This window comes from Myodes glareolus, chromosome 8 (genome assembly GCF_982192425.1).
Source record: "Myodes glareolus chromosome 8, mMyoGla1.1, whole genome shotgun sequence".
NCBI lineage: Eukaryota > Metazoa > Chordata > Mammalia > Rodentia > Cricetidae > Myodes > Myodes glareolus.
In genome coordinates, this window is record NC_142033.1 from 90,350,046 (window position 1) to 90,376,807 (window position 26,762).

The 26,762-nt window shown below is 36.8% G+C and overlaps 1 protein-coding gene across 2 annotated transcripts in view; it reads left to right on the forward strand.

The window, feature by feature from the left end:
- Vps54 (VPS54 subunit of GARP complex) overlaps window positions 1-26,762 on the forward strand; it is a 73,404-nt gene that overhangs the window by 5,968 nt on the left and 40,674 nt on the right. The window contains exons 2-7 of one of the 2 annotated variants that reach the window (XM_048435503.3): window positions 5,736-5,891; window positions 7,119-7,360; window positions 11,114-11,192; window positions 13,588-13,622; window positions 21,178-21,309; window positions 24,786-25,171. In XM_048435503.3, coding sequence (XP_048291460.1) covers window positions 5,756-5,891; window positions 7,119-7,360; window positions 11,114-11,192; window positions 13,588-13,622; window positions 21,178-21,309; window positions 24,786-25,171 — 1,010 coding nt within the window. In that variant the 5' untranslated portion in view covers window positions 5,736-5,755. The remainder of the gene's footprint in view (window positions 1-5,735; window positions 5,892-7,118; window positions 7,361-11,113; window positions 11,193-13,587; window positions 13,623-21,177; window positions 21,310-24,785; window positions 25,172-26,762) is intronic. The other variant, XM_048435504.3, reaches the window with a different exon arrangement.

Sequence of the window (26,762 nt, forward strand, 5' to 3'; positions counted from 1 at the left end):
AAATATGTTATGGACTTAAGTTTTTATATTATATTTGAATGTATATGAACCCATGGGAGCCATTATTAATGGCATGTGTAGCCTTACCTAATTTTCCACAGTTGTCATTTACTTGTTCTAGTGAACATTCATAAAGATTATACATTTCTTAGACTTAGGTGTAGTATAGGACAGTAAACGAGGCAAATGTAAGTTTTTATGGTAGAGTGAGGAAAGCAGGAAACAAATTAGTCCCTTGTCACATGAAAAAGTACTCTAAAATTAAAGTACTAGAGGGATGAAGGTCTGGGATGATATGTTTCGAAATGGGACAGTTGTCAGGGAAGATCTGTCACCCACTAAGCAGAGTAAAATCACTGTGAATGTTTTGTTTTGTCTCCAGTACATTACGCATAGTCACAGAATGTTTTTACATAAGACAGAGATTTGCTAGATGTTCTTTTTTGTGATACTACAAGTGATATTTTTGAAATAGTAGCTGATCCTTCTTTTGGAGACAGGGTCTTGCTCTGTAGCCCAGCCTGACCTCAAATTTGTAGTTTCTTCCTTAGCTTCCTAAATGCTGTAATTCACCTGGATTTGAACAGTGTTTTTATTTTATTTTATTTTATTTTGAACTTTTCTTTGCTTTTTTAATTTCCTAATCTGTTCCAACTCAGGTCTTTGTAGTCTGACTTTCACTCCTGTTGTTGACTTGATACTGCTTTCTGGTATGACTTGTGGTTTCCTAATTTTCCTAATCTCAAGGGTTTCCGTTTTTCTGATATTCATGATTAGTTTACTGGTGCACTTTGGTCTGACAGTTTTTTTCTTGCTTTTTTTCCCTACCTTTAAAGAATCCCCCCCCTTTCTGTGTGTGTGTGTGTGTGTGTGTGTGTGTGTGTGTGTTTGTGTGTAAAAATTGTGCATGGGGATATTTGTGCCTGTTGGCTTGAGAGTCTGTGTGTGTCATGTGCCCACAGATGGTGTTGGATCCCCTGGACTTGGAGTTACAGGTGTATCTCTGATTTTGAGGCCAGGCTATTCTACAGAGCTAGTTCCAGAATAGCCAGGGCATTTGTCATGAGAAGTAACAATGGTATCTTTCACTGACTCTGATGGAGTAAACTTGAATGAGTGGTTGAGTGGATTAGGAAGTCACTATCTTGTTTTGACTAAAGGAATTCTAATAGACCTATTTTTTTTTTTTTTGTGAGAAGGAAAATTGTATCAAATTTGCTTACGGTATATGACTGACAGTAGTATTTAGCAAAACAGGTAATTTAGCAATGTCCTTTGTTTCTTTGTGTATTTTCCTTGTGTGTGTTGTGTGTGTACACTTATAAAGATATATGCACGGCATATGTATGTATGTATATGTGTTTGTGTGTGCATGTATCCATATTCATGTGGAAGCCAGAGGGAACAGTCTTGGGTATTGTTTCTCAGGTACGATCAACCTTTTAGAATTTGAGGTAGTGTCTCTCACTGGTCTGGAACTCACCAAGTAGGCTAGGCTGACTGGCTAGAGAGCCCAAGGTTTTCCCTGTCTTTATCACTGCACTGGGATTACAAGTGCACAGTCCCATGCCCATCTCTTTTTCTAATTCAGGTTTTCAGAATCAAACTCAAGTCTTGAGGTTTGCCAGGCAAGCACTTTCCTGACTGAGCTCATGCTCATAGTTCCCGCAGTCTCATTATTATATATATAGTCTCATCATATTATAGTTAATTGGTCAGTTATACTGTAGCGAATTCACCATTTCCTTCTAAATTCAATTTGATTGTTTGCACTTTTTTACTTTTAAAAATGCTAGGATTATAATTGAATTTACATTACTAGAGATTGAACCCAAGGTCTCCATGCCTGCCAGTCAAGTACTGTATCACTTAATCATGTCCCCATGTGCTGGCTCATTTTCTGTAGGCTGTACACAAGGTAAGATCATCTGGGAAAAGGAAACCTCAATTTATAAAATACCTTTATCAGATTGGCCTGCAGGCAAGCCTGTGGATCATTTTCTTGATTAATGATTAGTGTGGGAGGGCTCACCCCACTGTGGATCATCCTGGGTTGTATAAGAAAGCAACCTGATCAAGTCATGGGAAACAAGCCGGTAACCAGTATTCCTCTAGAACCAGTTCCTGCCTCAGGCTCCTTAGTGATGGACTATGGTTGAGACGTGTGAGCTAAATAAACCCTTTCCTCTCCAAGTTGCTTTTGATCACAGTCTTTCACAGCAGCAGAAAGCAAACCAGAACACCTCCATCTTTTTTCTTTTTCTTTTTGGACAGGGTTTGGTCTTGAACTCACACTATAGCATAGCCCCAAGAGTGAGGGGCAGGAGAGAGGGGCCAAGGTAGTGTATAGCTCAAAGAAATAGTGGAGTTATAAGGGAATGAAAAGCCCATGAGCTGGAGACATTTCGGATAAGGGCAGGGTGAGAAGAGCCAGGATGTCAGGATGCCAGCATGGACTGTGAAATGTGTAACAGATACTTGTAATACTGAGGGAGCCTGGAGGCCAGCGTGCCCTTTAGTTTGCTGATAGGTCACAGATAGCCATTTGTTCTGAATTTCTTTTGGACCTGACATCTGGTAGCTGAGATTATAAGCCAATGTTGGAATTATTTTTAAGCACATTTTCAAATGTGTATATATTTGTTCCCCCCCCCCCCCTTGGGGTATGTAATCCTGAAATGAAACTTGAGCCTTTTAAGAGAGAAAGAAGAGAAGATGGTGTGAGTGTTTTAAAAGAAGCAGCCTGCACAGCATTTTAAAGGACAACTAGGCCACTCTTTCTGGAAGAGTTCATTCACAGGAAATAGGGAATGAGACGATAAAAAAAGGAAGACAAGTCAGTATTAGATTGTAAAAGTCTTGAGTACCACTTAATGAAATTTGAGATTTGCTTGGGTAGTAATAATTTTTAAAAGTTTTTGAGATGAAGTATAATAGGATGAAAACTTAGTTGATTAATCCTAAAACTCTGTGCATAGTCATTTAGACTGGGAACAGAGAGACCAGTTAAGGGTCCGTAGACTGCCAGGACATAAGCTTCAGATTGCACAGTGAGGTATCACCTGTGATGAGTAGGAGAAAGAAATTAGTGTGTTTGCCTCATAGAGATGGAGGATGAATTAGAACAAAGTGTAATGGCACATATGTGTGAACATGGTGTAGTGAAGCCCATATTTTGTATGCTAACATAAATTGTTTATAGCTGTATTTTATCTGCTCTAGTAAGATGTTTTGTGTAGCCAGGCAGTGGTGGCGCACGGCTTTAATCCCAGCACTCGGGAGGCAGAGGCAGGCAGATCTCTGTGAGTTTGAGGCCAGCCTGGTCTACAAGAGCTAGTTCCATGACAGGCTCCAAAGCTACAGAGAAACCCTGTCCTGAAAAACCAAAGAAAAAGAAGAAAAAAAAGATGTCTTGTGTAGATTCAAAATAGTAGGCAAGAGAAATAAAATGGACTTTTCTGTTAGCTTATGTATAATAAGAAATTGTATGGATAATTTATAGAGTTGACTATAAATATTTTTGTAATACCTGTGCTTTCTCAAGCTAGTAACTACTACAATGTAGAAGGAACTAATCTTTCTATGCTATCTAAGTAATGTTCATAATAAATTGCAGCTGTCTCCTCATTCATCAGTTAGGGAATTCTAATTTCTATTTGTGGTAAAATTCTTCTGCCACATAAACTTTGAAACCTTTTGATAGTTTTTTTTTCATATTTGAAGTCATACAATAATGCCATCATGAGGTAGATTACAAACTAATTATTTTTTCCCCTGGATACTTACATTTTGTACTAATTAATATTTTACAAAAATATGTAGTTTCCTTCCCTCAAACTTTTTCCTTGAAAATTATAAATAATATGGAAGAACAAAAGAATATGCAATACTCAATATATTTTATTTATTTTGTTTTCAAATTTTTGTCAAATTTGTTTTATGCAAATTTTTGCTCAATAATTTAAAAGTAAATTACAGATAGTGAAATATATTACTTTAAATATTTCTTTTCTATTATTCTAATGCTAAGCATTAAGACATTTCTGATATTTTCAATACTACTAATACAACTAACAAAATCAATGATTTCAAAATTCCATTAATGTCCAATCCATATTAAAAGTTCCAAGGACATCTTAAAGCCACTTTATTAAAACAGGATTCAGTTAAGTATAACTGCTTTTAGTTGTTGCCTCTTTATTAATTTAGTCTAGAATGACTTGTTAGACTTGTAAGTAAGCAGACCAGTTTTCCTATATAATTCCTTGTGTTTTTGATTTAATTGTTTCCCCCTTATGAGGTTTACACATTACTCACTTGTTCCTGGTTTTCTTATAAACTGAAAGCTAGGTCTTTAGTAGTTGGACTGTAACCACACCTTTAGAGACTGTATATTTTCTTACCAGCGTCTTCTTCTCTCCCTTCTTCCTCTCTTCCCCCCTTCTGCTTGATATATAGACCAGACTGGCCAGGAACTCAAAAGATCTGCCTGCTTCTGCCTCCCAACTGCTGAGATTAAAAGCATGTGCCCCAACACAGAGTGTTTTTACTGTCTTAAGTAGATTGGATGGTTAAGTGGTTGAGTGCTAAGATAGATATTCTGGTAACCCTTAGAAATAGTTTTTAGCAAACTGAAAGGAAGTCTGCATGGATGAGCTATTTGCTGTGGCTTGTAGTTTTGTATTTCTGTTTCTTATTTACAACTCCTTAAAAAAGATTTATTTTATGTGCATGAGTGTTTTGCCTTCATGTATGTCTGTGTACTATGTGCAGTACCTGTAAAAGCCAGAAGAGGGTGTTGGGTCTTCTGGTATTGGAGTCATGGATGGTTATGAGTTGCCATGTGGCTACTGGGAAGTGAACCCAGGTCCTTTGCAAGTGCAGCCAGAAATCATAACCACAGAGCCATCTCTCCAGTCCCTATTTCCAATTCTTTTCCATTTGCTAGGTTTCCACCTTGTTTTTTCTTTTAATTTGTTATAGCACATAATTTTGGGGGCCTTGTTAAATTTATCTCATGTATAGGACAGCTTTAATTAGATAATCTCTAAGCATTTCAAAACAAAACAATCAAGTAGTACTTGTTATTTGACCCTGAGTTGCATATTGTTTCATTTATTGTTTTTCCTGATGATTTTATGTTAATTACTGCATTTGTTATATTATATGAATATTATATAATTATAATAGCTAATCTGTGAATACTAACATTGAGATTGCATTGAACTTTACATGTATATATGCCCATAATTTTTCAGATATATTTGAGATGTGGTCTTTTTCATCTATTTTATAGATGAGAAAAGGTACACACAGATTAAAGAATTTCATGTGGTTTTCCTTTTAGTGACTGAAGACAAGATCACAAACCTAGCAAAATGGATTTAAAACTTATATATTCTAGCCATTTTGGTAGTGTGTCATTATTGTAGTCTTGTTGAATGAATGACATGTCTCATCTTTAATATTTTGGTTACAGATTATTAAATATTTGTACTTTTAATAAAAGATTAAGTAAGAATGCTCATCTGTGGGATTTTTTTTCCCAAACAAGGAAAAGTTTCTTAGAAAACTAAGTGTTCTGAACAACTTAATTAGCCACAGATATTCAAATGTTTATACTTGGAAGACTTTTGAAAAAATACTCCTGGTTTTGAAAGACTATTTGTGATATGTATTATACCTATAGATAGATTTTGTTTCTACTGTTAATTATGATTTGTGTCTTATTTTAGTCGAGTGGTGGTTTTATGCAATGGCTTCAAGCCACAGATCTTCTCCAGTGCCTCAAGGGAGCAGCAGTGATGTTTTCTTTAAGAAAGAGGTAGATCCAGCAAAACACATTCGACCTGTGCAGTCACTGCCAGATGTGTGTCCTAAGGAACCCACAGGTAATTTTTCTGATGATTTGTGTTATCATTCAGAGTATAGTCATGTTTCATATACTTAACCTCAAATTTTATAATGCTAAAACCCAAACTATATAGTAGATTGGAAAATTAGAATATAATTTTTCACTCATTCCCATTAGAGGAGTTAGCTGGAAAATTATTGAAAATTGAGATGCAGATTGAAAGCTATTTTGTTAAAATGTAGTATAACCATTATTTGATTTTATTATTATTTGTAGGTCTCATTATTTGCAGATTCTGTATTTAAAAATATTCTTACTCCCTACAGTGTGTTAAACTCCAATATTAAATATTTGTTGTGCTTTGGTGGTGTTTGTGGATGTGTGCAGAGCAGTAGAAAAGAACTGAGCTGCCTGACACAGTGTTCCCAGCTGTGAGTGCTAAAGTTCTTGTTTCCGCTCCTGGCAGCAAATATTCTCTATGCAGCCTGCTTCATGTCAGTGCATTTTGCTTTCTTGTTGGAGCTGTTGCTGTTTAAAATGACCTGTACATAGTACCGAGCTGCTGTCTACTGTGGCTAAACACTGTGCTTTACGGAGAAAACATGTAGAAAGCTTCATGCAAGCTCTGCTTATAATGCTGACAGTCATGAAATCTGTATTATAATGACTGATGGATAGGAAATAATGTCTTTACACAGAAACAAAAGCAAGATAGGTGTATATATTTACTGACTGATGAAAATGTTATGACCCCAGGAGCAGTAATTTACTGTTTGCTGGTTAGGTGGTCACAGAACTTTATATAACAGACCTGTAAATAGTAAGAATTATTGTGTATTGTGTTTTCCTTTATGGTTAATGCTTTGCTGTCATGTAATTAAAAGCCAAACAAAGGGCGTTTAAATGATGAGTGCCTGCCATAATATGATAGGAAAAAGGTATATCTTTGAAAGAAAACTGAGGTATTTTTAGTTTTGGAAAAAAGAGAAATTGTAACTAAAGAAACTAATTCATGAAAAGATTTTGCTTATATGCTCCCATTTGGGAGTTTGTAACCCTCAAATTCTACATGTCTTTTATCTTATGTTTCTTATTCCTTTGATGAGTGATGTTGGATGATGAGGGTTATTGGCTTTTATTAATAATTTACCATGGAGAAAGAGTTTGGTTGACTATAAAATAGACTATAAGCACTTTTATTTTTCTAGGATATGCTTACAATCTTAGAGCCAACTTTACAGAGATCTCTTGTTTACTTTTGCAGGTGATTCAAATAGTTTATGTGTTGCCCCATCTCTAGTTACAGATCAGCATAGATGGACTGTATATCATTCCAAAGTAAATCTCCCAGCAGCATTAAATGATCCTACATTAGCAAAAAGAGAATCTGACTTCTTCACAAAAACATGGGGATTGGACTTTGTGGACACTGAAGTCATACCTTCATTCTACCTCCCACAGATCAGCAAGGAACACTTTATAGCATATCAGCAGGAGATCTCTCAGGTAACAGCTAATCTGGAATTTAGTAGTACTCAAGTCAAAAGTAAAAGGACGATTTTAGTTTGATTCATATAGATCTTTGAAGTCATAGTGTTCTTTTTTTATGTTTTTTTTAATGTATACAAATTCTGTTGTCTGGGTTGTGTTTCTCCAGATACATTTTAATAGATTTATCTTCCTTTCTTTTGTAGTGGTTTTTCAGAATTACAGATTACTAGTGTTAAGATTCAGTGGGACCCTACCCTACCTGCCAAGGAGAAGTAGCTGTATGAGTTTTATAAAGCTCAGATGATCTTTGAGATTTAGGGAATTAGCAGGTTAGGGTACAAGAGGGAGAAGAGACAGGGCTCATGATGTCTGACTCTGGAAGAGTAGGTATGAGCTAGAACAATAAAACATGTCCTCTGAGTGGGCTTCATGGATAAGACTGTCTGCTATTCAGAAAATAGCGCTGGGCCTTTGGATTCCAACTACTGCAACAGTAATACTTCTTCCTGCTTGTATAGGCCACAGCAGAGAACTGTGACTGACTAGGTGGAGAGAAGAACAGCACTGAGATAGAGATGGGGTTCCTCCAAAGACTGGGAAACTCATCTTTGGCTGTCCAGGAGCCAGTATTAAACAGCTGTGGAAACAGACAAGTACATAGATTCATGTAGAGTGAATGCTTCTTATCAGTAATTTGCTTGCTCAGATGTGCAAGACCAAAGCCACAGTCTGTCAGAGTCTGACAAAGAGCATGCCACTGTTTAGAAGCTCTGAATTCTTCAGAGATTTGTGGGCAGGATCAGACTTAGAGGCCATAAGATGGCTCATTCTCTCTGTAAGGCTCCTGAAACCAAAATTTCCTGTGACAGAGAATTAAGAGGGAACTTCACTACTATCAAGATTTATACACATTTCAGGAATACAGAGACTGTTGCAGCAGACAAACATTTGAAACTGGGGGCAGTTTCAGAAGATGAACAGCTTTAAAGAGAATTGTGCATTCATGCAAAACTCAGGGTCTAGTGTAAGCAGCCAGTCAGTGTGAAAAGATGAAGTGACAGAGCCAGGCAAAGCTGGAGAAGAAGTTTTGTGGAAAATTGTTTTAACACGAGGCAGGTCATACTTTTGGAGCTTCTTCCCTTCATGTAAGTGGTGATGCTGCTGTTGTAAGAACAAAATGGGGGCTGGGTGGTGGTGGCACACGCCTTTAATCCCAGCACTTGGGAGGCAGGTGCAGGTGGATCTCTGTGAGTTAATGTCAACCTGGTCAACAAGAGCTAGTTCCAAAGCTACAGAAAAACCCTGTCTCAAAAAAAAAAAAAAAAAAAAAAAGAACAGAAGGGGGATTCTGAGATAAACCTAACAATGACACCTTCCTGAAGTCAAGCCCATACCAGCCCAGAGGCGTCTGTATTTGGAAATCCCCAGTTGTGACTTCAGTGCCCAGGTGTCTGGTTTTCTGAGTTTTAGCATTCTAACAACTTCTGGATCCACAGTCCACAGTTGGATAAGCTTTCAATAAGATGACTATGACCATGAGAATATTCTATCTGAAGATTTGGCTGGGCATGCCAAAGATGCTCTAACAATATCCTTGTGTATAAATCTTTCCTGGGGTGGAGCTTGTATCTTGACACCTTGGGCTTCTATTTGTTGACTTTGGAGACAATAAGAATTGCCCACCTAAAGACCTCTTTTCTCTTGGGAATGATTCCCTAAGTTTTCTGTTTCAAGCAATAGAGTCATCCTTTAAGGTGAATAATATATGTGAAGAGGGAGCTTTGGATGAGTTTGGCAGGCCCGTTGTGCTGATCAGAGCCCCTGGTGTGGCCAAGACCTCTAGGTATGTCCAGACTGGAATCTAAGCTTAGGCAAAGATCTACTTATGTGGTAGCAGTAACGGAAGATACTCTATAGAATTAGTTTGTAAAAGATGTACAATTGAACTTCCTGAGAACATTGAAGGCAATGAGACTGTCCTAGACATGTTCAAGGCAGAGCCACAGAAACTGATTCCTCTCTCTTGCAAGTATGCTCACCGAGACAAAAAAGAACTTCCCATATGCTACCCTGCCTCAGCTTACTGCATCCTTTTCTGGTGATGATAGTCATGAAAGATGGTGACTCACTCTGAGATCTGAGCATTAATTGTTGGATCTGCTTTGTTATGATTTGTTACAGGATTTGGTGCTAGAAGCGGGGCGTCTATACAGGAGGAGAGTCCATTTTCCCTTACTATACACACATTTGGCTTCCTGTAGACCAAATCCATTTTCTCCTTCCATTGGCTTCTAAAGAATGTATGAGGCCAAGGGAGACACACATCTTCCCTTTCACTTGTCTGTCTCCTAGTGTCCACTACTGTGGAACCCTCAGGCTTTTTTTGTGGAGGGCTCTGACCATAAGAACATTATCGCTGCTCTGTGTATTTTGAGGTTGGGATTCTGGCAGGTTTAGGCCTTGGAGGTGGTGATTCTACATGTCTGACTGACTTCATCAGTGACTGTAGTTACAGAAAGTGTTGGTGGATTTCCAAGACCACAGTTGAGCTAGAAGAGAAAGACAAAAATCAGCGTAAATATATTAAAATTTGGGGAGATAGAAAGAGAATATCACTTTCCATTCTCAATTGCTGATGTTTTGTTTTTTGAGACAAGGTCTTATTCTAGCCCTAGCTGGCTTGGATCTCACTATGTAGACCAGACTGACCTCAAATCCAGAAATCAGCCGCTTTTGCCTATGGGAGTGCATTACCATATTTGACAGGAGACAGGTTTTGAAACAATGTTCCAGATATTTCTTTATGAATTTTATTTTAAATACAAGTAGAAAAAGGAGAGCAGCAACTCAAGAAATGTTGTAAATTGCTAGTATAGTTCCTCCTTCCCCATTCCAGATGCTTGAGAGAAGAAAAAGAACATGTAGTTATGCTTAAATCATTTGGGAGATTGTTTGTTAATAAAGTTCCCAGGGAAAAAATATCCAGAGTAGAACTTTTCCCATGTCTCCAGTTTACTGCAACAGAGCATCCCACCTTCAGCAGACACCTTTACTGTATCCAAATAAATGTTCAATTCAGCCTTCTCCTTCTCTTTCTCCTTCTCCTCCTCCACTATTTCTATTTCTTTTGAGACAGGGTCTCACTCTGTAGCCCTGGCTGGCCTGGAACTTGCTATATAGATCAGGCTGGCCTCAAACGTTCAGAGCAAACTTACAGAATGCTGCCTGCCTGTACGCCCTGAGTACTGAGGTTGATCCACACCCATCTCAGTATACTTCTTTAAATCGCTCTTTCTGAAAGCAAGAATTGAACACAGAGTTTGAAATGGCCTATTACTCACTTTTAATTTAGCAAGGGACTATTATTAATATCCCAATTACCAGTTCAGTCTTTAAAAACGTCAAATGACACAGTGGGAAATACGTATATACTAACAAAGGCTGACTCTTCTTTGTGTGTGTGTGTGTGTGTGCGCGCGCGTGTGTGCACACGTGTATGCTGAGCTCTCACCTCACTGTGTTGTCCAACTGGCCTCAACTGAATCCAGTGCTTTACATAAGCTAGGTCAAGTGCCTACTACTGAGCTGTATCTCTATCCCTCCATAGTGGTATTTGGTTCAGTTTTTAATTTGTATTTAAGTTCAGAGGCCAGTGATTATATTAAATTTCAAAGGTAATTTGGTATAATTATGTTATAAAACATGTTGATGTTTTGAATAATCATATTTCCACATAACATTGCTTATTATTCATTGTATTTTAATTAGAGAGAGAAGATTCATGAGAGATGCAAGAATATTTGTCCTCCTAAAGATACCTTTGACAGGACTCTTTTACATATTCATGGTACGTATATATGCCACTCATAGATAAAGCACAGCTCAACTATTAAAGAACAAATTGTTAACGTTGAAACTTTGTTTCCTATCATATGTACAGTTTTTCTTTTTAGTAAATTATTTGTGTATTTTTGTGGTACTGGGGATTAAAACCTGGGCCTTGTGTTTGCTAGGCTGTATTCCTAGCTTTTATTTCTAGTAAATAGTTTTACAGTTTAAAGCCATACTCTTTTCTACAAAGTTTCTTAGAGAATGAGCATGACTATGATAGTATAATCCTTCAGTTTGACAAATGTTTAATTGCTTGATGCTTGGTGCATTGCTTGTTGCTTAAAAATAAAAGAGTAAGAAATTGTCTTAGTTTTCAAGGAATTTAAGGAAATAAACCAATATTTGCAGAACTATATATTAGTCACTTTAGCTTTATAAGATTTTTTTAGCTTTATAAGAGTGCACACACATCCTTTCTTGCTAAGCTTAAGAAAGGGACCCATAGTAGATGATTGTGACCTGTGTTTTAAATTAGCTAGTGTGAAACATTTATGTATTTGGTAGGGCTTATGTATTTCCTAGGAATGGATGTGAACACACACACGAACAGTATATACAGAGCCATAAAGTCAAGAGAACAAAGCATGTCTAGATTTGCAAGCATCTCACATGTTGGTTCTATTGGGAGTAAGAAATGAGGTGAAAGGACAGGCAAGGGGTCAGGTCACAGAGATTTTTCTATGTCTTGCTCAGGAATTTTACTCTTTCTATAAGCAATATAGAACTATAAAATATTTTTAGCCAGACATGGTTAGATTTACAGTTGTACATTTCCTAATGAAAACAGTTAATAATAAGGTATTATATGATGGTAAGACTGTAGACAAGAAGATAATTGGAGGCTCTTACGGTAATATAGGTAACAAATGATGTGGCCCCAGTAACAGAGTGGAAATAGAGAAGAAATGAGAACAGAAAGCCAAGTAGCCTAGGCACAGGTCTTAATAGTCAGTCAGTGTAGTAATGGGATAAGATGTCAGTGATAATTCCTATATTTCATGCTTGGGCAGCTGTCTACATGAGGAGTCCAATTCAGGGAGAGAGGCAGGAAGGATTCTGGGAGAGCTGGAGGCTAGCCTGTCTAGCTGCCAGTCTGCAATGAAAGACACATCTGGTTGACAGCCTAGAGCTCAGGAAGGAGGAATATAGGCTGAAATGTGGGCATGGTGGTTGGTATCAGAGAAACTAATAGGATCATCAGAGACCTCCACATTAGAAATGTAGGAAAGTGAGAATGATTAGTTTACAGTGTCAGAAAGCTTATTGCATGCTGAGAAGTCTAGAATTTGACAGGTTTTTAGAGTGAGCCTTTAGAGCAGAGTAGTGGTTATAGACACCTCGATACTCCATAAGAAGGGGTATATGGGCAAGAGATGCAGACTCAGTAGGGATGAACTTGAAGACTTGAGGGCAGGGACTGACTGAGTAAAGGATGAGGCATAATGCCTAACACCAGTATTTTCCTGAAGTTTTGCCCCTGAGGTGGCTTCCTTGCTTCAAGCCACTCCTGGTCCTAGGTTTTATCTTCTCATTTTTGTAAATAGAAAAGAATTGAGCATATTTTTTTGTAGAGTTGAAAAATTCATTTAAGGAAAGAATTTGAAGCTTATGGAGAGACAAAGTGATTGATAAAGTAGACTTACAGAAGAGACATGCGGGGGTGGAGTCTGTGTTGAGGGGTCAATCGGAGATTAGCTTGGCAGGATGAAGACAATTTATTGGAGAAATCTGTAAGTGACATAAAATAAGATATCAGAGAAGAAAATTAATATGCTATCAAAAGTCAGTCTTTGACCAAAAATTTGGGATAAAATGGTAGATATCTTAAATAAAATAAAAGTAATACTTCTAGTTGAGTGTGGTGATACAAAACTATAACCCTAGAACTTGAGCGAGTGAGACAAGAGAATTCAGAGTTTGAGGATAGCTTGGGCTACATAGGAAGTTCCGGGCCAACTTGGGCGATGAAGCAAAATCTTGTCTTAAAAACAAAAGTAATTAGCAGCAGCAATAACAGCAACAAAAACCCCATCTTACTATTTTAGAATTTAATATAGTTTCCAAAACCATACAGCATACCTAATTTCACAAAAACTTAATGAAAAGAGCAGCAGAAAGGTTTGAGATGGACTTAACTGTTTGTTACTAACTGGTAAGGTTACTTGCAGCATTTGTCTTGTTCAGTGTGACCTACTATAGTAGAAATCATAGGTAGATCGAGGGACACTTTAAGGACAGAATTGGTTTACCTACTTAACCCAGTGTAATGATAAATTCTTCAAAATATATTTATGAATAAAAAATGAAAACAGATATGAAAATTTCTATTTCCCCTTTACTTTTTTTGATAGATAAATCCAGGACAGATCTGGAACAAGTACCTAAGGTAATGAAGCATAGACATAAGAATTCAGTTTAATTTTGCCTCATAAGAAACTTTCAATTGACTGTTTTTGACCAGTGAGACTGTTCTGCTCATCTGAGAATATATATCTATTATATTATATTATATGTATTGTATGTATCTAATTTTATGTCATTTTTATTATATATTATACTTTAATTTAAAGATTTCTTCAGATAAATGATTTTTACCTCTTTATTTTTATGTAAAATATTTAATTAGCATGCACAGTATTAGGATTCATTATGGCATTTTGAAACAAAATTTGCTTTTGTTTTTTCTCCCCTCCCTCGTTACCCCATTTCCCTGACACTCCCTTGTACCTTCAGTTTCTTTTCTTGTGCTTATGACTGTTGGCCACCCACTTCCTTAGCACTTCTTCCCCCTCACTCTGTCTCCTTTCTAGTTTCACAGTCTGTCCCCATGCTTACACCATTTATATATAAACAAACAAGGGTCCGCATAGGAGAGAGAGTGTGTAATTTTTGTCAGAATTTCTGAGTCTTTTACTTTGCTTAGTATACTTTCCAGGTCTATCCATTTTCCTGCAAATTTCATTATTTCACTTTTCATTGTAGTTAAAATTCTCTTGTGTTTTTATATTATATATCACATTTTCATTATTCCTTCATCTATTGGTGGAATGTTGGTTCCATTTCCTTGCTGTTTTGACTAATTCAGCAATAAACCTGGATCTGCAGGTATCTCTATGGCAGGCTGTTGAGTCCTTTGCATGTATGCCCAGGATATTATAGCTAGGTCATATGACTAGTTCTATTTTTAATTTTTGAGAAACCGTCATACTGATTCTTTAATGACTGTGCTAGGTTACACATCTACACATGAATAGGGCTTTCTCTTTTCCCATATCCCTGGCAGCATTTGTTATCTTTTTTCTTAATTCTGACTTGGGTGAGCTAGCATCTCAAAGTAGTTTTAATTTGCATTTTTCTGATGGCTAAGGATGTTGAACACTTCTTAAAGTACTGGTTGGTCTACTGTCTGTTTTTTTTTTCTCTCTTTCAAACCATTTATCAATTATTCTATTTATTGATCAGCACTTTTAGAGTTTGGTATCTAATTTTTACTCTTCATATATTTTAATGTCAGTCTCCTTTCTAAATTATAACCAGCAAAAATTTTCGCTGTCTGTAGACTCTCTCTTCATTCTACTGATAGTTCCCTTTGCTGTGTGGAAACTGTTTCAATTCCATATTTGTTAATGTTTGCGAGTTATTTCCAGTACAATTGGAAGTTTGTTCAACAGGGTCTCTCCTATGTCTAAGACCTTGATGTGTGTTCCCTGTTTTCCCATAACAGCTTCAGCATGTCAGGCTTTAAATTAATTGATGTGCTTGGATTTTTGTTTAGTGTGAGCGATATGAACCTATTTTCATTCTTTTTCAGGTGAATATCCAGTTTCACCTGCATCATTTGTCGAATAGGTTGTCTTTTTTCCAGTGTACATTTTTGATGGCTTAGGTTTGTCAGAAATTAGGTGGTCATAACTATGTGGGTTTATTTCTTTGTCCTAAATTCTGTTTCATTGGCCTAAATGTCCGTTTTTGTGCCAGTACTGTGCTATCTATGCCACTGTGGCTCTATAGTATAATTTGAACTTAGCTGTTTTGAAACCTTGTAAGTGTTCTTTCTGCTAAGGATTACTTTGGCTGTGTGTGCTTTTTTGTGTTTCCATATGAATTTATTCTTCTCAGAACTAGAAGAAAAAAATAAGTTCTGTGAAGAATGTGATTGGAATTTTGATGGGATTATGTTGAATCTGAGATTGTTTGTAGTTGTATATCCATTTCACAATATTAATTCTGCCAGTCCAGGAACAAAGAAGGTCTTTTCTTCATATGGTATCTTTTAAATTTCTTTTTCTAATGCCTTAAAGTTTTCATTGAAAAATCTTTGACTTCCTTGGTTAGATTTATTCCTAGGTACTTAATTTATCTTTTTGAGATGTTGTGATTGAGTGTATTTTCCTATTATTAATTTTTGAAATTTATTTTTTATTTTTATTTATTTTTTTGTTTTTTGTTTTGTTTTTGGAGACAGGTTTTCTCTGTGTAACAGCCCTGGCTGTTCATTTGTATACTATGCTGGCCTTGAACTTATAAGATCCGCCTGCCTCTGCCTCCCAAGTGCTGGAATTAAAGGCATATGCCAGCATGCCCAGCTAATTTTCCTAATTTGTTTCTCAGCAAGTTTGTTATTGATATTTATGAAAGCTACTGCTTTTGTTTCTTTGTTCCATTTTTGTATGTTGAAATTTTATACTCTGTAACTTCATTGAAAGTATTTATTCTAAAAGTTTTCTGATAGCATCTGTAAGGACTTTTGAGTATAGAATTGTTATTAGAAAATAGAAATAACATCTTCCTTTCTTAGTTTTTATTCCTTTTCTGTCTTTCTTTTGTCTTGGGGATTTAGCTAAGATTTTTGAGCACTGTATTGAATAAGAGATAGTAGATACCCTGACCTGGCTTCAGGTCTTAGGAGATGTTTCCAGAGTTTCTGATGTAGTATAATATTGGCTGTAGGTTTGCTATGTATGCACTTTGTTCTTTTGAGGTATGGTCTCTCTGTGCATACTTTTCCAATACATTTATCATGAAAGTGTGTTAAACTTTGTCAAATGTCTTTTCTGCATTTATTCCAGAGGACCAGTGAGGTTGTTTTGTTTTCATTTTCATTTGTTTCTAGAAATTTTTAAATTTCTTTCCTGATTTCTTCAATGATCCAGTGTCCTTCATAACTGTACTGTGTAGTCTCCAGGTATTGGTGATCTTTTTGATGTTTCTGGTACTGCCGAATTCTGCTTTGATCCCACAGTGGGTAGTGTACAAGGAATTCTCTCAGTGTGTGCTCTTGTGCTTGTTGATTGTGATGTGATCAGTTTAGGTTCCTTGTGCTACTGAGAAGAATGTGTATTCCCTCTGTGTTGTTTGGTCTATTCTGTGGTTATTTGTTAAATTCAAGTCAGTTTATAGTGTGACTTATATTTCCTTGCTGATTTCTAAGTTTGGGAGACCTGTGTAAGCATGAGAGTGAGGTATTGAACCTGCCACTGTAAATGGAGACTGTGTTATAGTTTCCTGGCCACCCAAACCTGACACATAAAAACTATATTAATTATAACACTGTTGGCCAGTGGTTCAGGTGTATTCATAGTTAGCTCTTACATCTTAAATTAGACCATTTCTAGTATTTTATATTTTACCATAAGGCTTGTGGTTTGTTATCTCACATCTTGCTCTTGGGCAGCTGCATCACATCTGCCTGACTCTGTCTTCTTTCTCCCTGCATTCAGTTTAGTTTTCCTGCCTAGCTATATTCTATCCTGTCATAGGCCAAAGCTGCTTCTTTATTAGCCAATGGTAATAAAATATATTCACAGCATACAGAGGGGAATCCCACATCATGCCACTGTTAAGGGGATCTTTATGTCTTTTAGTGTTTGTTTTATATAACTAGGAGCACTCACATTTGGTGCATAAATGGTTGTAATTATTAGTTTTTCTTGGTGAATCATTCCCCTTATTCAGTATCCTCTTTGTGTATGTGTGTGTATATGAGTTTCTGTTTATGTGTTTGTGTATCCTGTGTGCAGGTGGATGTGGAGGCCAGAGGAGGGCATCAGGTTGTCTGGGACTGGAGTTGGAGGCAGTTGTGAGTTGCCTAATGTATGTGCTGGGAACTGAACCCTGCTCCTCTCTGTAAGAGCAGCAAGTGCTCTTAACTGCTGAACCATCTTTCCAGGCCCTTCAGTGTCCTCCTTTATCTCTTTTGGTTTGTTTTTATTTGAAATCTATTTCCTCAGTTATAAAAATAGCTTTGCCTTTTTGTTCACTGCCTCTGTTTGCTTGATAGGTTGATTGCATTCTTTGACATTCAGTTTTTAGGCATCTTTGCTAGGTGAGTGGGTCTCAGTTTTTATTTATATTTGAGTTTTTTTTTTTTAAATCAACTCTGTTATTTCCTGTGATTTTATTGTGAGATCCTGACTGACTAGATTGCAGCTATTTCTTTTCTTCCTTCCCTCTTAGTTTTGGGGGTTAGCTGGTTCACTGGGCTAGACCTGTTTCTCTTCCAGCTCTTCTCTGTTCATCTATTCTTTCAGGTAGTGTACTCATTTAGTCATATGCTTTTTAATGTAGGTTATCAGCGAGAGGGTTTAGAGAAGGAATGAGGTACTTGGAAATAAAGTGAGGGACACCCAGGAGCATGAATGTGTGGGTTTCTCTGAGAGAGAGCTGTCTCATGAAGTGGATTCTTTCATTATTCACTCTTCCAGTTAGAATTCCTTCAAGAATTTCCTGCTGTGCTGGCTTTGTTGTTACAAATTGTCTTCTTTGTGTTTGCCTGAAATATGCTTACCTACGGATCAGTGTTGAAAGATAACGTTCCTGGGTATAGTGCTCTTGGTTGGCAATTGTTTACTTCCTGTGCTTGAAAAGATTCATTCAGGGTTTCCTGACTTTGGGGCTGCAGAAGTCACTGTGATATTCCTCCCTTTGGGAGGTGACTTTTTTTTTTTTCCTTGCAGCTTTTAGCATTGCTTCTCTACTTCAATTTTTCATTATGGAGACGGTCTCTGGCAAGGTCTAGTTTGACTTCTGGATGTTTCTTGTGTTTGAATTGTGGCCCCTTTTCTTCAGGTTCATGGAGTCTTCTGGTGTAGTATTATTAAGTGCTGTGTCTCTTCACTTTTTCCTTAGCCCCTCCTTCTACCCATAGAGATGAAAGCTGCTCTCCCAAGTGCCTCTCTGGAGCTTTTTGTATACCTGTTTTTAAAGAGATAATAAATTTACAAATGAAATTTATTTATGGTATTTCTGTTTTCTCTTGTTTCTGCTTTAGTAGTCTCTTCCTCATGACTGTAACTTGTAGGTCTGTCTCCTTTTAAAATCATAACTACTGTGAATTTTACCGCCCTTCAGATCACTGAGAGATATTCACATTTATATGAGCCTTTTTTTTAGATTTAATAGTACACCTCAGCCCCCGAACCCTGGAAGAGTGTCTGTTGTTTTCGTAGATTCTCAGGAGGGTGTGACAGTGACTGGAGGATGAGAGACAGGAAGAGGGAGAACTTTGAGATGTTCCTGTCCCCTACAGAATGGAGTTGAAGCTGCCCTTGAGCACTTGGAGTGGCTTGCTCTTGTAGTGACTCAGAGCTGCTGGTGCTGCTCTTTGTTCTTTTTCTTTTCAGCTTGAGCCGCACTCAGTTTGCTGGTTACATGCTGTACTTACATTGTTTCTTCTACCGTGGAAGACCCCACCCCTTCCTGTATTTAAATCCTTTATAATTTTCTTCTAAAAGGCATTTTTTTTTAATGTGTTTTCTTCTTCTTTCCAACTGAACACAATTTACTCCTTTGTCAAAAAGGAGTCACTGGGGAACCTGCTCCCTAAGAGATTTGTTATTCTTAGAGACCCTCCTTCCCCAGTACCAAAGTGTGCCATTGCCCCAGTCCTTAAATACTGCATGGAATTTGCGTATATGGGTCTATGTGTTTTGAGTACACATGTCTAGCTTATTTACAATACCTAATAGTATGTAAATGCTATGTGCATAGTTGTTGTACCATATATTGTTTAGGGTTACTGACAAGGAAGAGAAGCCTGTACATGCTTAATATAGAAGCTTTTTCTGAATAATTTCAATTCATGGTTGAATTAACTGAGGTGGAACCTAGGGATACACAGCACCAACTAATATATACACACACACACACACACACACACACACACACACATATATATATACTCTAATTATATTCATTATAGTCCTTGGATTGATAATCCTTGAGATTAGAATATGGGTAGTAATTTATCTTTACTTCCTCTTAATATTTAACATTATTGACAGTTAATAGATATTTGTTGAACTAATTCTTTTGAGTATAATATTAAAGCATGGATTAGAAAACTTATTCCTACCCCTAATTAGTTTTTTCTTTATCATGTTCATACTATTTTTTATATAAATGTATGAATTGATAAATAAAATACAAGTATTAATAAAGTATGTTTTCATCTCTTTGATGTTATGGAACACAGTGATTAATCAGTGTGGTTACTAATAAACTATAAGAACATGTGATCTTCAGAGATGCATATTAAATAATTTTTGAAGTATGAGATCTATAATTAATTGTACATGGCATACTTGTCTTCAGAGGTGGAATGATTAGCGTCTGGATCGTACATATTTACTCTATTGATTAGGTCATGTTCTTCAGGAAGATAAGCAAGAAGGGGCATTTTAGGTCAAAGGATATCAAGATAGTTAAGCCTAAGAGAGTATAGAAGGTGATTTGTACTGCTAGAATGTAATGTATAAATGTGTATGTGGGCAGTGATAAGAATGCAAAGTGGTAAGTGGAGGCAACCTGCCCTGCCTCCCCCCTCTTCCACCCCCCCCCCCCAGGGAATTTAGATGCCCTGTAGAATTTGGACTGTAGTTCATAGGTAGGAATCCACCAAGAGTTTTAAACAGGAAAGCTAATAGATTGTTAAGAGAGATACAGTGCAGAGTGTCTCTGTTAGACAGGGATATCAGTAAGTCAGAGATAAATGTAAACCAGAGATAAATGAGGAATTCAATTTCTTAGTGCTGAGAAGATGAAGACAGGAAATCCTTAGGAAATCACTGTTTAGGTGGATGTGGAGAGTAGGGAAGGAAACACTTGTCATAACTGAATTGGTTTGAGTTCTGAAGTTTAGTTTGTTTATTCTGAACATCAATTCTGAAGGAATTTTTAGTAGGAGAAAGTAGAAGTATAATTTGGGGAAACTGATACTTGACAGTTTTAAAACTGTCAGTGGGGAATATGCAAATTAGGATAGGCCTGCTACTCTTTGTTACTGGGGTGTGATGTATGATTGAATTCACTGATGCAGACTTGGAGCGATCCATACTGGTACAGGCAAAAGCATTTTTTTCTTTAATTTACTTTTATAGATAGGAGCCCACTGTGTGGCCCAGGCTGCCTTTAAACTCACTGCAGACCACAGACTTGTGGCAGTCCTCCTACCTCAGCGTCTTGAATATTGGAAGTACAAGCATCACTACTACTGCAGCTACGTTTTTCTACTTTTTGTTTTGTTGTGTTTTAGGTTTATTACTTAATTTGATAGGTTTGTGCATTTTTCTTGTGTTATGTGTGCATGCCACATGTGTACCTAATAACTGTGGAGATCGGAAGATGGCATCTCACCCCTGGAACTAGACGTATAAATGGTTGTTAACTTCTCCGTGTGTGCTAGGAACCAAACCCAGGTTCTCTGCAAGAGCAGCAAGTCCTCTTTAACTGCTAAGCCATCTCCCTAGCCCCATTTTTCCATCTTTAATGAGCATTTTAACTTGGTGAGAAATAGTTTTTTTGATTGAGATTTTTGCTTTTGCTTCTCATATTTAAGATCCAAGTTAAGTTTGTTTAATGGTATTCTAATGTAATATAGTGTAAGAGCTAATGAATGTAGAGAAGATATTTAACTAATTGGGGACAATGCATTCTTTTGATAGATTTTTATGAAACCAGATTTTGCCTTGGACGATTCCTTAACTTTTAATTCAGTTTTACCATGGTCTCATTTTAATACTGCTGGTGGGAAAGGAAATCGTGATGCAGCTTCTTCCAAGTTGCTTCAAGAAAAGGTAATTTATTTTCTCACTGACTTTCCCCATACAGCGAACTTTATCCTGGTTAGATGGTACTAAATCTTAGATTTACTGATTAAGTTCTACTTTTTAAATGTTCGCTTCTCCTCTCTCCCTTTTCCAGTCCTTTCTCTCCCTTCTTTCTCTTTCCTGTTCCCTTTCCTCTTCTTTTCTTTCTTGGTGTTGGGTTTGAACCTAGACCTTCATCCATACTAGGCCAAGTACTCTACCACCTCTCCTACCCGTTAAGTTCATTTTTGTTGCCAGCCAAAATTATAACAACTGTCTTCTTAACTGATGGATTAGGAAGTAGACTTTTAACTCAGTGGAGCAAAGTTATGACTGTGAAAAGAATTCTTCACTAAAATAGAGTGGATGGAATTTTACTTTAAAAACCTTATTGCATGTGTGTGCTGTGTATGGTAGGATTGATAGACGACACTGTGTAGGTGCAGAGGACAGTTTTGTGGAGTCATTCTTTCCTTCCATTATGTGGGTTCTGGGCATTTCACTTGGATCCCTGGGCTTAGGAGCCATGTGATTTTGCCATCGACATTGTAGTGGAGAGAATTTATCCTAAATTAATCCTAAATATTTCAGTTACACGTTAGTGAGCTCCGTAACAGTGATCTAAAAGCTCAGTGAACCAACTTTGTGAAGTGATGTTTTCTTCATTTCAATATTGAAGATCATTATTTTGAAACAAAGCATGTTTTAGTCAAAATAGAATATTCCTACTACACTATTTTTGCTTTATAAAGCCTAGTCTTTTGCATTTCTTTGGTCAGCAATCTTTAAATTTTACTGTGTCACTATGTCTTGGAGTAGACATCTTGAAAGTTGTAATTCAGAACTCTAGGCATATCTAGAATCTTTCTACAATCTGAGTGACAGTAAAGTCTTTAATCTCTGTTCTTTCTCAGCACTTGGCCTAGAGCCTCTAAAAGGCATGACTGATTCTTAATGACATTTTATTTTACTCTTGTGACATTGCTTGACCTATGAAAGCCTCTTTCAAGTCCATAAACAGGATCCAGTTTTCCGTAGGAACTGAAGAACAGACTAGGGGTCTGAGAAGACTTGTGGGCAAGAGTCATGTGCATTCCTTTTCTCATTACTGTAAATGAGAATAAGGTGATTATTTTTCCCTTAGAAACTTTCACTTATGAAAAGCTTTTCCTTGAGTAAGAATACTTTTTATATTTTTGCTGATTATAAACAGTGGCTTATGATATGTGTTGCCTTATTCCTTGACTGCACTTCACATTTAGAGTCTTATACTCTGGTTGAATAATACCTAAAAAAACAAAAACAAAAACTCCATGTCATTAATTATACATATAGTTGTAGAAGTACTTTAAAAATTCAGTCCTTTACATTAGTTTAATAGGAAATAAATTATGAACGTATTATGCTTTTGAAAAGAGTAGATTAATGGAATGTTGATGAATTCCAAAAATCTTTAAAATTCAAATGATATTCTTTTCTCATTTTGAATATTTAAAGGAACTAAAGTGATGGAAATAAACAGTTTTTTAAGACCCAGAGTCAGGTTTGTTGTATTTCCCCTCTGGCTCCTTTTGTTCTGCTCTGTTAGAATAGGAATGAAAGCATTAGGATGTCTTTCAAACTCCTGATGTAGTGGAGGCAGTTAGTGCCCTGCTAACTTTAAAGCAACATTGTTTCCTGCTCTGTGATGTGAGTGCATCAGAATTCAAATCCTTGCTCTGTGTTCTCATTAAGAAAGGCTTCTCCTGGTGAGATGACCCAGGGGGCAAAGATGACACTCCAAGGCTAATGACCTGAAATTGCAGCACCGAGATCACACAGCAGAAAGAGAGAAATGACTCACACAGTTTTTCTTTTGATGTCTACATTAGACTGTGACATGTGCCCCTCCCCCACAAAATAAAACGTGCTTTTTTTTGTTGTTGTAAGGCTTTCCTTAAAAAAAGAAAAAAAAAAAAGGACAGGACTAGATCTGTAACTTGGTGGCAGAGTGAGCCTCTCATGTCTGAGAGCCTGGGTTTGATCTTCAGCACTGCAGGGGCTGAGGGGAAGTATCTGTGCATAGGAACAAAATTGTTTACTTTCTTGCAGTTTTTCTTTTTTGCTTTATTTTCTTTTTGTTTTAGTTTATTTTTTAAAATCACAGATATGTTAAACCGGCCCAGAGATTGGCAGCATCATGTAAGGCATAGGTGAAGGTTGTCCATTCAGCAGTTGCCGTTCTGACAGTTGGCTCCACTTGAGCATATAATCGATTTTACTGTATTTGTATTTATGTTGCTTTTTCAATAAGTGAGTCTGTATTGAAGATGAGAAGAAAAAGGGTATGAGCTCAAGAAAATTAAATTATAAAATTTCTTAATTTGTAACCCTTTTAGATTAAATAAAAAATATTATTAAGTAAATGACCACTGTTGAAAATAATACCTTCTAATCCTTTAAATCATAGAGACTGAAAGTTCATTAATCCTTTAACACTATGCAATTCAGAAATAGTGCCAAGGTTACGAAATCTGAAAGTAACAACCAAGAGAAACGGAGATGCTGTAGTAATAAAAAGAAGCATATTCTTTTAGAAAAAGAAAGGAAAAGGTAGCCCTGTGGGTCAGTAGACGTACGTTGGGCTGATAGTGACAGAGGCAACAAATTTCAGAGTTCCAGATGATACAACAGTAAGAATTAGGCGTGGTAGTATTATAATATACATGAGCTAATTATTTAAGGCATTTATCACTCTCTTAAGAGTATAAGACATCAGAGTAAAAATTACAAATGGCTAAAAGAATCATTTTGAAATACAAAATAAGCAACCTTGAAAAAAAACCATCAAAATGAATGGTAATGTAATATGTGACCAAACCAAAAGACTGCTCTCAGTTTGAAACAGTGTGGTCTAGTATGCAGAGTGCGTCTGACAGACATGGGTTTATATGTTAGTTTTGCCACTGGCTAACCACATGACTACACATGTTATTTAATGCTTCTGTGTTTTCTCATCTGTAAAATGAGAATGCTAATCATAGCTGTTTGTTAAAATTAGGAAGCATACATGCATGTGAAACAGGTGTGATAGCACATAGAAGAAAGGCCGTCTACTTAGATAAAGGACATAGGGTGTTGATGCGATGTGGGCCAAGGAGATAGTTTTCTCTGAAGTCTTAGAACTCAGGCACCAGTAAGCCGTGAGCCCGTTATGAGACAGAGGTAGTATTTAAAGGGTAGCAGTGCCTGGAAGGAAGAAGAGGCAAATAAGCTTGTGTTCTTTGATCTCACATTTATCTGGTTTGGGGCTGCACTTTCTGATACCCATTTTGTGTGTCAGAATCCAAGGATCCTATGATCCAACAAGTCACACAATAGAATTTAATACTTGTCGAAACATTTTACCATTTTCAGAAAGTTATTTGGATAGTCAAGAATGATAATCTTAAGATATATCTGATTTTTTTTTCTTCTCTTTGAAGCTGAGCCATTATCTGGATATTGTGGAAGTAAACATTGCTCACCAGATCTCTCTACGTTCAGAAGCATTTTTTCATGCAATGACCTCTCAACACGAATTGCAGGACTACCTCAAGAAAACTTCCCAGGCTGTAAAAATGCTTCGAGATAAAATTGCACAGATTGATAAAGTTGTGTGTGAAGGATCACTACATATTTTAAGACTGGCACTTACCAGAAATAATTGTGTTAAAGTATACAATAAACTGAAGTTAATGGCCACTGTACACCAAACTCAGCCTACAGTGCAGGTGTTATTATCTACTTCTGAATTTGTTGGAGCATTGGACTTAATAGCAACGACTCAAGAGGTTCTGCAGCAGGAGCTTCAGGGCATTCACAGCTTCCGGTATGTCTGTCCAGTAAACCGTTCCAGTAATGTCAGGGGAGTTTCAGGGATAAGTATGTGTATGCAGTGTTAAAAGTATAGGTGTATTCAAAGTGAAATGTGTAGTTTTCTTCCAGATTGGTTTGCTTAGTAATGTTATGATTATGTTATTTATATTAGCAAAACAGATAAAAACTAAGTATTAGTAGCGAGCGATATTTCAATAGAGAAACTGACTTAAAATTTGTAGTAGATGAAATAAATACAATACCAGTTACAATTTTGAAACTAACACTGAACATGTTCAAATGACTTTGTGTCTAAATGGTAAGTCTGACAACTCTGGTCTGTGAATACCAGAGTGCTTTAAATCCTTTAGAGTGATGATCGTAGGCTCCTGGGATGGCTTGGGGTCCACATGTGTTCTCATGGCATATGCAGGCACGGGTACAAATAAAATAAACCTAAAAATCTTTCTAATAGGATTGAAATTGAATTTTTTAAAGATTCATTTCTAATTTTCAGTTTCTGTCTCAAATTTTAAAATTCCAGATAATGATTGGGGAAAAAAATACCCTATTCTTCCTGAGTTCTTACTTTGAGAATATCTTTACAAAACCAAACCAAAACAAATGGGGGATAACTCAATTAGAGAAGTGCTTACCAAGGCACTATGAGAAACCAAATTAGATCTCTAGAATACACATTTTAAGAATTTGGTCATGCTAATAGACACAGAAACGGGAAGATCCTTGGGACTTGTTGTCCAGCCAGCCAAGTATACTCAGCAAGTGCCAGACTAATAAGAGATTGTCTCAAAAGAAGAGAGTACATGGTGCCGGAGGAGTGACACCCTTGTCTGACCTTTGACACACATACACACACTGATGAGGGGTGGTAGTGGCTACAGGTGTTTGTTCATAGTTAGAGCACTTGTTTAACCTATGAGTTTTATCTTCGATACCACTAACACAAAAACAAAGCTAATTTGACTTTGAAATTACATATAAAATACCTTTAAGATTATAGTTATGGATATTTTATGTGAATTTGTGTTATTTATAGACTAGTTGTAGCCGTTACAATGTCATTACACTAAGCAGGTGTTAGTGTTTTTATAGAAGGTCTTGTCTTCTGGCAGACTCATTCAGAACTTGCAACAAGAGTTCTTGCATTCTTACAGATGTGCTCTGTAAGTTAATAGAGATGTAATATAGTCTAGGAGAGTTAGAATCAAAATAAACTCATTTTGATAGAATTACAAGTTCTCATTAACTAAGATTATGTATATGGACTGGTTAGATAGCACTTTAGAACTTGTACAAAATTGAATTGAGTCATTGCTTCATTCATTCATTGAAGAATGACAGTGAACGCTTAGGAATGACAGGCTGACTATGAGAGTTTTGAGTCATGACAGTGTCTGCTGTGTGTTTTGTTAGGAGGAGGAGTTAATCACATGGCGTGGCAGTTAGGGAACATCCAACACAGGGTGATGGTGTGCAGATGGCTGTGGAACTCCATCGCTAGGAGCATAATCCAGATCTTGATGGTTGTAGAAATGGTTACAAGTTAAGCCACAAACCTTTTGAAAAGCTATTAAAAGCTCTTG